This window comes from Castor canadensis, chromosome X, assembly GCF_047511655.1.
Source record: "Castor canadensis chromosome X, mCasCan1.hap1v2, whole genome shotgun sequence".
Lineage (NCBI taxonomy): Eukaryota > Metazoa > Chordata > Mammalia > Rodentia > Castoridae > Castor > Castor canadensis.
Window position 1 is genome coordinate 19,410,087 of NC_133405.1, and position 12,513 is coordinate 19,422,599.

The 12,513-nt window shown below is 46.9% G+C and overlaps 1 protein-coding gene across 4 annotated transcripts in view; it reads right to left on the bottom strand.

Annotated features, from left to right (window-relative positions):
- Nucleotides 1-4,553: 4,553 nt before the first annotated feature.
- Fhl1 (four and a half LIM domains 1) overlaps nt 4,554-12,513 on the bottom strand; it is a 59,347-nt gene continuing 51,387 nt past the window's right edge. For 2 of the 4 annotated variants that reach the window (XM_074064075.1, XM_020172541.2), the window contains 6 exons: nt 10,024-10,205; nt 8,699-8,873; nt 7,972-8,141; nt 7,307-7,493; nt 6,510-6,709; nt 4,554-6,087 (listed from right to left, as the gene is read on the bottom strand). In XM_074064075.1, the coding sequence (XP_073920176.1) occupies nt 6,004-6,087; nt 6,510-6,709; nt 7,307-7,493; nt 7,972-8,141; nt 8,699-8,873; nt 10,024-10,179 (972 nt within the window). In that variant the 5' untranslated portion in view covers nt 10,180-10,205 and the 3' untranslated portion in view covers nt 4,554-6,003. Of the gene's footprint in view, nt 6,088-6,509; nt 6,710-7,306; nt 7,494-7,971; nt 8,142-8,698; nt 8,874-10,023; nt 10,206-11,596; nt 11,732-12,513 lie in introns of those variants that run through there. The other 2 variants (XM_074064077.1, XM_020172540.2) reach the window with 2 other exon arrangements.

The window sequence follows — 12,513 nt, forward strand, 5'->3', positions numbered from 1 at the left end:
ATGGGCCTCACCCAGTGAGCCCTGTGATTGGTCACACTGTTCTATAGGTGACAAACAAAGAAATAGTGTTTTAAGAACAAGACAAAAAACCCTTGAATGCACATTCGTTGTCCTAATGCCAGTGAGCTTTCAGTGTTGAACCACAAATAGTTTAAAGCAGGCCAGTGTTCTTTTTGCTCACTGCTCTTGGATTAGTAAAAGGAGAGAATTATTCTTTGTGATTCCTGATCCTTTGCTCGTCAGAATCTGTATCCTTGTTATCGAGTAGGGTGGGATGTGTCAGGTTTTAAATTATTTTTATATATTAGCCATTTCCTAAAGAAGTCAGAGACAATCACCCTAAAATGAGTTTTTTCTCTCTTCCATTTTATGATGATGATGATGGTGAGTATGATTATTTATCATTTGATTATTCTACTGGGGGTACACTGTGACATTTACAAACGTTTCTACAATATATCAAAGTTGAATTCACTCCTCTGTCATTCTCCTTTATCTCCTCTCCTCCCATTCCTGGAAGAGTTTCAACAGGTCTCATTTTTCCATTTTCACACATGAGTACATGATATATCCACCATATACACCCTCCTACTCCTTTCCTTATATCCTCCCCCCCACAGGCACTGTTACCAACCCCCAGATGGGACCTGTTTTATCTTCCTGTTCTCCATTTTTAAAAAAGGACATTTCTGTTTGTTTAAGATGGCTATATGGGGAGTTCCACTGCAACATTTCCATGTAAAATGGATTTCTGGTATTATTCTGCACAAATGCCATGTGTTGAAATGCCCTTTGATAGCTCCCTGTAAATGTGTGCTCTATGAAATAAACTGCATGTTTTGCTTTCATTGTAATAGTAAAACCTGCACTAGTGGTGGTGTAAAGGTGGCACCAATTGTTAACCAGGCAGTGAACACAGGCAACCAGCAAGTTCAATAAATACTGATCAGATCCAGTGATTTCCCTCTTCATCTGGTTATCCATCAGGCAGAATTCCACTTTTAGGACAAGCAGGTGTGAGTTTTCAAACTTTGGTCTTCTGGCAGCTATTTGAATGCAAACCAGAGTGATCTTGATCTACCGGGCTCAAGCAGTACTTCCTCTGAGCTAGTAGCTCTTCCTTGCCAAGTCTGGCACCAGATGCTGTTGATCCATCTGTTGGAACTGTGGACGTGGGTGTTCTGTTCACAACTCCAAGGTGATGGACATGCTCACACACACACACACACACACCCCTTCACATTTCCTTCCTCTCTGACAGTGTCCTCTCTCCTGAGGGGACAGATCCCTGTCTACTACCAGCAGATTCTGCAAGTCAGCTCATTTCCTACACCTGTGTCATCACGGGCACTGCATGGGCATGAAGCCGTTATCAGTTTTACTATTCAGAAACCCAGTGGTACAGTGTGGAGTCCTGTAAAATATGTGACACAGGACTCTGCAGACCTGAATCCAGCCAAGAGGGCCATTGGCCCACCATGTGTGTAACTGACTTGTTGCCTCCCGTCTGAGCCCTGTTCCTATATTCAGGAAGCAGAGACAGTCTCTGTGGGCCTTTTCAGTTCTGTGACTCCACCATTCCCAGAGGCCACTCACAGTGACCACAGCCAGGGCTTCAGGAGACAAAAAACTCCAGCTACTGCCAAGGAGCTGGAATGTGGAGGCAAACTGTCGCATTTACCCACGGGGTCATGTCTGTGTGTCATTTTCAGTGTTCCTTAGGCCTGGGTCCATTTGGTTGACACAGGCCCCAGGTTTCCCCAGCAGTCTAGTCCCAGTATTTCCCGATGGGTTCTAGCCACTCTCTGCTATCTCTCCTAACTGTGCAGTGATTGTCGTTGCACAGTCATATCTTCTGCCAGGTGCCATAGAGGAAGCATTTGAAGTCTTCACAACAACCCTATGAGGCATGGGTGTGTGTTCATTTTTACCTACAGGGACACTGATTTGTGGACACTTGCATTTATTTTGGGTCACAGGACTACAAAGTGGCAGAGCTAGTATTCAAACCCATCTGTCTGACAGCTCAGCCCTCCACACTGAACAAAACAATCTCGTGGCTTGCAGAACAGGTCAGACACCAGAGCGGTGTCTTCGGTGCTGGGGACAAAATTGTTGCTAACATTGATTGAGCACTTTTACTGGATGCCAGACACCCTGGCATAATATCTCCTTTATTATGAAGGAGATAATGCTTCTCTGCTGATATGGCAACTAGAAATGATATGGCCCCATACATTTTCTCATTGTGGTGTGTCCATTTCTATGACAACCCAAGTGTCATAATTGATACCCTAGAGGTGTCCTCAGGGTATGCCTTGTCACTTATTAGCTGTGTTACCTCAAGCAAGCACCTTAACCTCTCTGAACTTCCATTTTCTCCCCAGGAAAATTGGAATAGACCTAGCACTGGCTGTGAGGATTAGACTCAATGCAAAGGAGGGCGTTTCTGAAGATGCTTAAGTGTTAAGATCAGGATCATGTGGCAACCAATGGTAGAGCCAGATGCCTGATGGGCCTCAGTTTCCTGGGTGAGGAGGTAGTGCAGGTAATCTGTTGGCAATTGTAGATGGTGGCTTTTCCTTAGAGCTCAGGCCACCAGCTCTAGTTTTCCAGGCCAACTGTGACAGAAGCACAGAGTGGTAACAGAGCTGGGTGGGAAAAGAATGTGATAGGAGCAGAGTCTAGGGAAGATACAGGGTGAGAGTAGGAAGGGGCTGAGAGAGGAATACAGAGATCATCAGATGGGAGGCCAAAGAACTAGCGCAGTGGAGTGAGTTGGAGCTCCCCAAAAGGAAAGGAGTGCTGGGCAGGATGATGCCCAGGGCCTGGCCAAGGGAAGCACACAAAGGTGGAGAATGCTGGTATGCTGTGGTGATGGGGCCCCCAAAACCTGGATACACTCCCATTATTGGTTTGTGTTTCAGAAGCTAATCCCTTAGAGAAACACACACAAGGGGATGTTCCACGGTTTTCAAAAGGTTCATGGTCATGGGAGGCCCTGGCTTTGAGCCCTAGCATAAAAAACTAAAAGCAGCTCATGGTTTCTCACTGACAGATTTCAGTTCTCTTCACAAATGACAAATGGTGAATGCTTGCCAGTAAATGGATGGAACTGGAGAACACCATTCTGAGTGAGGTTAGCCTGGCCCAGAAGACCAAAAATCATAAGTTCTCCCTCATATGTGGACATTAGATCAAGGGCAAACACAACAATGGGATTGGACTTTGATCACATGATAAAAGTGAGGGCACACAAGGGAGAGGTGAGGATAGGTAAGACACCTAAAAAATTAGCTAGCATTTGTTGCCCTTAACGCAGAGAAACTAAAGCAGATACCTTAAAAGCAACTGAGGCCAATAGGAAAAGGGGACCAGGAACTAGAGAAAAGGTTAAATCAAAAAGAATTAACCCAGAAGGTAACACACATGTACAGGAAATTAATGTGAGTCAACTTCCTGTACAGCTATCCTTATCTCAACTAGCAAAAACCCTTGTTCCTTCCTATTATTGCTTATACTCTCTCTTCAACAAAATTAGAGATAAGGGCAAAATAGTTTCTTCCGGGTAGCGAGGGGGCAGGGGAGGGAAGGGAGAGGAAGGGGGGAAGAGGGGAGAAATGACCCAAACATTGTATGCACATATAAATAAAACAAACAAACAAAAAAAACAAATGGTGAATGCTAGTACTCAAGGGGGCTTCCTGCTAGGCAAGAGGCCCATCAAAAGCTAACACCCTCCCTCCAACTCCACCTTTAACTGCCATGTAGCTTGATGAGGCACTCTCAAGATCTGCAGACCCTTCCACAGGAGAAAGCACAGCAGCCACCTATTGCTCTGGACCTCTAGGCCATCCTGAAATGACCACAAGAGCAGGTGACCAGATTACACAGGCATGTGGGATCTGGAAGCTGCAGCAGCTGAGGGCTGCATGCCTGGCCAGCCCCTCCCTCTGCCCACACCTCCCTCCTCCTCACTAACTGGAGATATGGGCCCAAAGCATGAAGGAGAATGTGAGGGTCTCTAAGGCAGAAATGGAGTCAGCCATGGTTGAGGATGCAGTGGTGCTTAACGTGGATTCTGGGCTCCAGAGGGCACAAGACGAAGGATGCTATGAAGAAGCTCCCAGCTGAATAGGGACCATGATTCCTTCTCAGCGACATGACTTGTGGGATTCTATACCCACTTGCACCATATTGGCCAAATAAAATCAATCCATCCCCCTTTTTTTTTTGGCAGAACTGGGGTTTGAACTCAGGGCCCCACATTTACTAGGTAGCTGCTCTTACTGCTTGAACCCTCCAGTAGCTCAATCTATCCTTTTTAAAGGATGTGCAAATATGGGGAAAATATCTGGGGTCAGAGTGGTCTCTGGGTTTTTTTTAACTGGATCAAAATGGTGCTATAGATTAGTTTGCTTATAATCCCTACATCCTGTGTGACTGCACTCAACTGAATATATCCTTGAAGTCGGGAAAAGGGTCCTGCAGGTTGTGAGTTAGTTTCACGTGGTGGCGCTTCCTCTGTGCAGAAAGATAAGACAAGAGGCAAGTTCTTTCTATGCTGTTTTATTTCTGTAAGGATACACTGAAACGTTAGATGATTAACAGCTAATGACAAAATGCAGAAATGAGGCATTGGCGTCTACAACCACTCCTACAAGAATGTGAATATGTTTTGTCATTACATGTTTACTTCTGATATTGTCTCATTATATATGTAATATAGTAATGGAGAATGCAGTAAGTAAGTGATCCTGCATTTCAGGGAAGCAGGAGGTGGAAAACCAGGTTCGCCCGTGAGGCCAGTGGCCTCCCCATTCCCTAGAGATCCAGCTAAGCTCTTGAGGAAAAGTCCTAGGAATCACAAGAGGAGACTTTGTGGTCCTCTTGAACACATGAACAAACAGTAGACAGCTACTATGTTACAAGGGATTCAACTTGTCACGGTTTTGTAATGTCATATTCACGGTGATGACAGCCTGGTGCCTGCTTAGCTACCCCCCTAGAGTTTTACAGTCACTTCTACAGGATGAATCTCAAAACTGCAAGAACATCTGAGGGGGCTCCAATATTGTCATGCAAGTTTCCAAACCCATAAACTATTTTACTATTAATTAAAACAAAAAATCATTAATTAAAAAAAAATCAAAAGGACAGGAGAATTAGTTTTGTTAGGCTTCCAAAAATATTCACTGTGAAGATGTTGCTCTGAAACAGGCTTGTTTTTTCAGGTCTGTTTACACTTTCCAAATCGCCTGTATGTTCCATGATTTAAAGCAGGAACGCTCAGAAAACATGCCACAGGAGGGACTCAAATGTTAGTAAGGGGAAGAGGTCAGTTGAGAATTACAACTAAGTTCAAATGTTAATTTTCTGGAAATTCATGTTAGTCACGTGAAAGCACAAAAGAATAGAAGGAAGGTCAGAGTTTTGAGGGGGAAGTTAAACCATGCATTCCAGCAAGTTCTTTTTCAGCTCACAGAAGAGGGTGAGCAGCGAGTTGGAGCAGCCGCTGCAACTCTGGCATGTCCTGTGACTGCACTGTGGGTCCCAGCTGAGCCCTGAAAGGTATCTCAGTGGGGGGGCTTTAATGCTTATGCTTCTTGCTTACATCACAAAGTGGCTGAATGGTTAGCACTTTTCTGCTCTATGATAAACATGCAGAAGAGTCAAATCTATCTAAGTTTTTGTTTTCTCATTGCAGCTATAGAGAAATTAACTTTGCTGCAAGGTTGTGTTTTGCTAAATCCTAATATGATCACTGTGTGCCCTTATTTGAATAATATTGCAAAATGGGAGAAAGGACAGAAGATGCAACTTTAAAGAGGTGAAAGAACACGCTTCCCTTATTGATGGTGTAGGGCAGGGAGAGCAAGGACACAAAGAACATGATTCAAATTCCATTTTCAGGACAGAAGCCCCTGTCAATTTACAGCTTTTTGGCACAGTCGGGGCAATACACCTGCTCCTCGTGAAAAACAAAGCGCTTGTTGGCCAGATTCATGGAGCATTTTTTGCAGTGGAAGCAGTAGTCGTGCCAGGATTGTCCTTCATAGGCCACCACACTGGAGCCTTTACCAAACCCTGTGGAAAAACAAAAAGAAATGAGAGAGACAGCTGAATGAATACAGATGAGGAAGCCGGGATTCAGAGGTAAAATGACGACTTGCCCGTTCACAGAGCCAGGGCTGACAAGCACACAGAGTCAGTGTCTGCCTGGCTCCCAGCATCCCCCTCCCCTCATTCCACCGCGCATTGTCCCCCACGCCGCCATTGTCCCCCATGCCGCCGCAACCCTGCTATGGCTCTCAAGGACCTAAGAAGATGCCGGAGCTCAGCCAAGGGCTTCCCTAATTTACAGTACCCACGGTCCCACGCCACTGCTATCGCCCTGTGACGCGCACCGACCTCCCAGCATAACCAGTTTCTTTGATTTAGGTCAGGGCCATGGCATCAAAGTGGCCACCAGGAGGCAAACTTGGACTGTTTGTGGGGTGTGCACTTACCGGGCCTCGAGGAGCTGCTAAGCTTCGATTTTTTCTATAAAGAACCACCACCCACGAGGGACAAGTCCTCTCTCCACCCGGATGCCTGCCCCGGAGGTTGGCGCTGGGAAACAGGGTGAGAGGCAAGCGTTTCCCGTGGCACACTGGGGGCTTCCTAGCTTTAGAGACTGGGTGGCTCACTCTTGACACAGTCCTTTTCCCTGAGGATGGCAAAAGTCTTCTCAAATGTACATTTCAAGGCTCCCCGGGGAGATGGGAAAATTGGAGGTGGGGGAAAGGGCCCGGGGCACGTGGATCGCGGCCGCGAGATGAGGAATGAAGTGATTAGCTTTGCTTCTCATCGCAAAACAATTAAAAATAAACAAGAACAAAACCACTGCCGGCAGGCACGTCTGCACCAGCCTTCAGCTTTGGGGTGTTACAATGCCAGGCTACACTTTTCCACCTCCCTAGCCCACCCCTCCTCCCTCCTTCCTGCCCCTCCCCCTTCCCCCAACCCTCCAGAGTCCCCCTGTGCAGTGCCTGCCTATGTGCAGGGCCCATGGCCCGGGTCTCAGGCCTATGAACTCCTGGCTTTGTTAGTCAGCAGTAGTCAGGAAGTGTTCTGCATTGCAAAGGCTAACCTGGCTTGTGGAGAATCCAAACTACTGGGGGCCTTTGGACTACAATAGCAGGGGCAGAAGGGCATTCTTTGGGGGCCTTTGTGGATGAAACCGACGACACAGGAAAATGAGAGATGGTTACCATGCGCAAAACCTAGCTAGCCTGGCAGACTTAGCAAGGACTCTTTAGCCTACCAGTGATGGGGTTCTTGCATCCAGCACACTTCTTGGCCACAAAGTTCTTGTAGCAATCCACGCAGTAATACTGGTCCTCCACAGCGGTGAAACGCTGCCCAGCCAGCTTCTTAGAGCAGGTAACACACACAAAGCACTCGGCATGCCAGGGCTGATCCTGGTAAGTGATTCCTCCAGATGTGATGGCCTAGACCAGGGAGTGCAGCACCGGATTCAGATTCAACAACCATTTTGTTGAATGCCTACCCTGCCAGGCACTGTGCTGGGCGCTCTGGTATACAATATCTCATTTTATCTCCACAACAGCCATGGGAGGCAGGTACTATTATGATTCCCAGTTTACAGATGAAGATACCAAGGCTTGGAGAAGGCAAAGTTACATAGACACTAAGTAGCAGAAGCCAGGTCTCCAGAGCCAGGGCTGCCTGGCTTAGATGCACTGCTAGCTGCCTGGGCCACCAGAGTGAGTGTGTACACTGACAATGTGAAGTGGTCATGGCACTGCTTTCTGATCCCTGTCTCCTCATCTGTAAAACAGGCACAATAATTCCTACGTCACAGGGCTGTCATGAGGATGTAATGGGATAGTGTGTGTGCAAGTGCTCTGCAAACTGTCAAACACATCTAGAAACAATGGTCAACACAGAACTCCCTTGACCACATACCTTGTTGCACTTCACGCAATGCTTGGCAAACTTGGTCTCATGGCAAGTCACACAGTAGAAGTCCTCCCCTTTTGGGAAGAAGCTTCCAGTTCCAATGACTTGCTTGCAGTTGCTGCAGGTGAAGCAATCTTTGTGCCAGACAGTGCCCTTGTACTCCACGTTCTGGTCTCCTGCAGGGGGAAGAGGTTGGATAGCCCCACTGACAGGCTCTGCAGGGGGCTGCATCCACTCAGCTCCCCAGGGCCCCCAGAGGTGAGGGATGCAGACCCTGCAGTTGCTGGCCTCACGCCTCAACTAACCTACCCGTGCACTACTTGCGGCCGTGTCAACCCAGGGCTGTGTTGTGGGCAGGGACCCCAATAGTGTAATTTTAGGATAAGATGCCTGGCTCCCCACTCCCCCACCTCTACCCCTGGTGGACGGAAGAGACTGAGGAGGAAGCATGCTTTGATCACTTACTACACCCAAATGAGAAAGCGCTACATACTTTTCACTTCATTCTCTTGCCACAGGCTGTTCTCGGCAGTGTTCTTTAGTCTCCGAGTGTGTGCGTGTGTGCGAGCATATATGTGTACGCATATATACGTGTATGTATATGTGTACATATATATGCTAAAATCTCAAAGCAGCTCACAGCAGCGTTAGCCCCACCACAACAAGCAAGCCCACATCATGTCTGCCCTCAGGGCCTCCTCCCTGGCAGCCCGAGGTGGGAAGGGGACAGTACCTGCCACAATGGCCTTGAAGCACCCTTTGCACTTGGGGGAGTCCTCCCGAGTAGCGCACTTGTTGCACAGGATCTTGTTGTCCTTGGACACAAATGTCTCGTTGGCCAAGGGGTGAAAGCACTTGGCACAGCGGAAGCAAGTGTCATGCCAGTAGCGGTTCTTGTAGTGCACCTCCTGGAAACCGAGCAGAGCAGGGTGGGCTGCAATGAGGGGCACTGGAGGTAGCTGCTGCAGCCCTCCCATCAAGGCCAGTTTCTGCAGGGCCCACTGACTACAGAGTTGGCACAGTCCCTTACATGTGGGGCTGTCCTGAGGTGACGATTCTTTTGAGTAACAGGAAGGACACTGAAATGCAGATGAAAAAACTCAATTCCTGAAATACTTAAGAGAGTATAGGTTGAGCAAGCCTAATCCCAAAATCTGAAATGCAGATGAAAAAACTCAATTCCTGAAATACTTAAGAGAGTATAGGTTGAGCAAGCCTAATCCCAAAATCTGAAATCCAAAGTGCTACAAAATCTGAATGTTTTTGAGGGCCAACCTGACTCCACAAGTGGAAAATTCTATACCTGGCCTCATTTGCCAGATAGCAGTCAAAACCCAGGTGTACAACAAATAGTTCATTCAGTGTCCTTAAAGAAAGCAAGATCTTCCCAGCCCCTTCAGCTGCAATGCACAAACTTTGTTTCAATACTTATTAAAAGTATCGTAGAAAATTACCTTCGGCTATGTATATAGGAGGTTTGTGAAATATAACGAATTTAGCATTTAGACTTGGGTCCCATCACCAACATACCTCATTATGTACATGCAAATATTCCAAAATTTAAAAAAAAATCAAAGCCAGATGTGGTGGTGCTTCCCTGTAATCCTAGCTACTTGGGAGGCAGAGGCAGAAGGATCATGAGTTCAAGACCAGCCTAGGTAAAGTTAGCAAGACCCTATCTCAAAAACAAAATACAAATAAAGGGGTGGGGTATGTATCAAATGATAGAACACTTTGTGTCGTGGGGACCCGGGATTCAATACCCAGTATGGCAGAAACATAAAATCAAAATCTGAAACACTCCTGCTCCCAAACATTTCAGATAACAGACACTCAATCCGTACAACCAAAAGAGCTGGCAAGGGCCTCAGTGTTCAACAAGCCCAAGGCCTATTTAACAGCTTGGACAACAGAATTATCCTTGAGGACCACAAGGCATCAAAGTGGCGGCTATGATGAGCAGAACCCAAAAAGGCAGCAGTTGCTGTCAGGGCCACAGGAAAAAGCCACTCAGAAGCCCAGCCTGTCCTGTTCACACATGGGCATAACAACCATTACCTTGGAATCTGCGCCAATGGGCTTGCGGCATTCCACACAGGTGTTGGCGCAGAACTTGTCAAAGCACTTCAGGCAGCAGTGGTGGCCATCCTTCTGCACGTACTTCTTCCCCTGCAAGGGGTCCCTGCAGTAGTGGCAGTCGAACTTCTCAGCCATGGTGCCCACCTTATAGCTGGAGGGACCTGCAGGGCAAGCAGTCAGAACAAATGACCAACAGAAACACCAGGGCGTTCTGCTTCAGAGGGACTTCGAAGTACCTGGGTACTACTGCACATAGCCAGGAAGACCCTCGGAGTCCCCTGGGTCTGTGGAGCAAGACCCAATTTCCCCCTGAGCCTGGCTAGCCACCAGGCACCAAGGCAACTGATAACTCACTATGGCTCCCAGGAAGTGCCAGAGCCCCAGGGCTGGTAACTCCCTGGGGAGATGGCAAAAATCCCTGCTTGGATGGACTACTGTGCTGACTCAAAATGGACACTGAGGGGGACAACAGGATCAGGGCTGATATTGGCCAGAGTTATTGCACAGGGATTCTGGGAGGTGCCCTCATTGTGAGCAGTGACCTGAAGGAGTAGAGGGGTGCATGGAGCAAGCAAGAAAGAGGAAATTGTTTTACGTGTAGACAGATGGTTCGGCAGAAGGCATGCCATGCAAACCCAACACTGCTCTGTGCACTGGCCTCCTGGCTAGCACACAAAGCCCAGAGGAACCAACAGGGGCCGGGCCCTTTGCTCTGAGGGCTGCCCATCACATTGCCAGCCAGAAGTCTCCTGGCAGCTTTTGCCTCTTCTGCTGTCACCTTATAGGGGAAAAGAGTATTCTCAGAAGGCCCCACTTCCCTAGTACTGCTACAATTCGATTCACTGGGACAAAAACTTGTCAGGTAACTCTGTACCAATCTAGACACACAAACAATCCTCATTAGTTTAAAATGTTCTGATTTACTTGAAATCCAGCAGAAATATTTTTAGCCCCTGAATAGATTACAAAGAGTTTTGCCCCAGATAGTTCACTGACTTTTGAGGCCTGAGCCATTGGGCCACTGAGAATTTATCAGCTGGCACCAGCAAATTTTGCAACTGTGAATCATTTGTCACAGTGATGTGCATGATTAAAATCAAATCTCTCAGGTCGAGCAAGTAAGGACTGGTATGCTCACTGAAGTGTTACCATTTGGGACGTTTGCTATTTTAAACATTGCAAGTTTAAAGTATAATCTGGAAAAACAACTTTTACAAAGACTCTCCACACCCTCCCTAACCCACCCCAACCTGTGGCTGCGGCCTCAGACAACAGGCCTGTGCAATCCCAAGCACTGCTAAGGCACTCTGCCACCAGAAATGTATCAAAAGTAAGTTCTACTAGCTCTCACATATGCTAATATTTCCTCTCCCACTGAAAAGGAAATTTACATGACTAAATAGACAGCAATTATTTAACTTGCATAGGAAACACAAGAACTGAGACTATCTGAACTCTATCTACACGCATGGCTGTCACACTAGCAAATGTCCACAGTGTAATTTAGAAAGAAAGAATGAGGGAAACAAATGAGCAGTTGCCTGCTACTCACCGCAGCTCTTTCACCAACTGAACAGTCTCAAACTCCCACTTTGGGTTCCATTCCCAGTTTTTTTTTATATAACCACATGTCCAAGTTGTTTGGATCCTGTTGCCACAGGCAACCAAATAGCAGAGAGTGAGCTAAGGAAACCACACCCTGTGTCTGGGAATCCGCCTGGGCCAGGGCTGGTGAACTCTCACTCAGACCCGTGTCTGTGTAGCCAGCCTCTAAACAAGGGAAACTGGGCCACAGAACACACACAATGCCTGCTGCCTCACACTGACACCACCCAGACCCCCCTCTGGAGAGCTGGCACAGGAAGTAAATGAGTGACATTCTATGCAAAGACAGTTGCTTGGCACCTAGTTGTGCCACTGTCTAAAGACTAAAGACTCAAGAACAGAAAGGTTCTTACTTGTGCTTTTCTCTAAAAAGAACACCAGGATGTTTCCTTATGTGAGTGGGTTGGAAACAACAGTCACACAGAATGAATCCAGGGCTCATCTCCTGGAACCATGCACTATTTGTATGAGACAGCTGTTCAACTGCCATGGCCTTCAGGCCTACAGGTAAAAGTACTTGTGGCCCCGACAGCCTGTGGAAAATCACTCTTCTTCACTCATTCTCACTGGTCTTTCCCACATCACATGAGATCCTTCCTTTGTCATACTGAAAATGTGCTCTCAAAAAAGACTAGTTTTCTTGTTAAGAGCTGAGTTGAGTAAGAGTAAATGCCATTTGGCAGAAAAACAGAATTTGTGAAATTGAACAGCAGGGGCTTCTTGCAAGGCTAGCAACCATAACTGGGTCAGCTCTTCAGAGACTATATTCTTGGACCATATTTGAAAATCCCTCTTCCTCTACTTAGAATACAATTTTGAACCTACTCATTTTTATTGAAATAGATTCCAAATACTTCTATATTG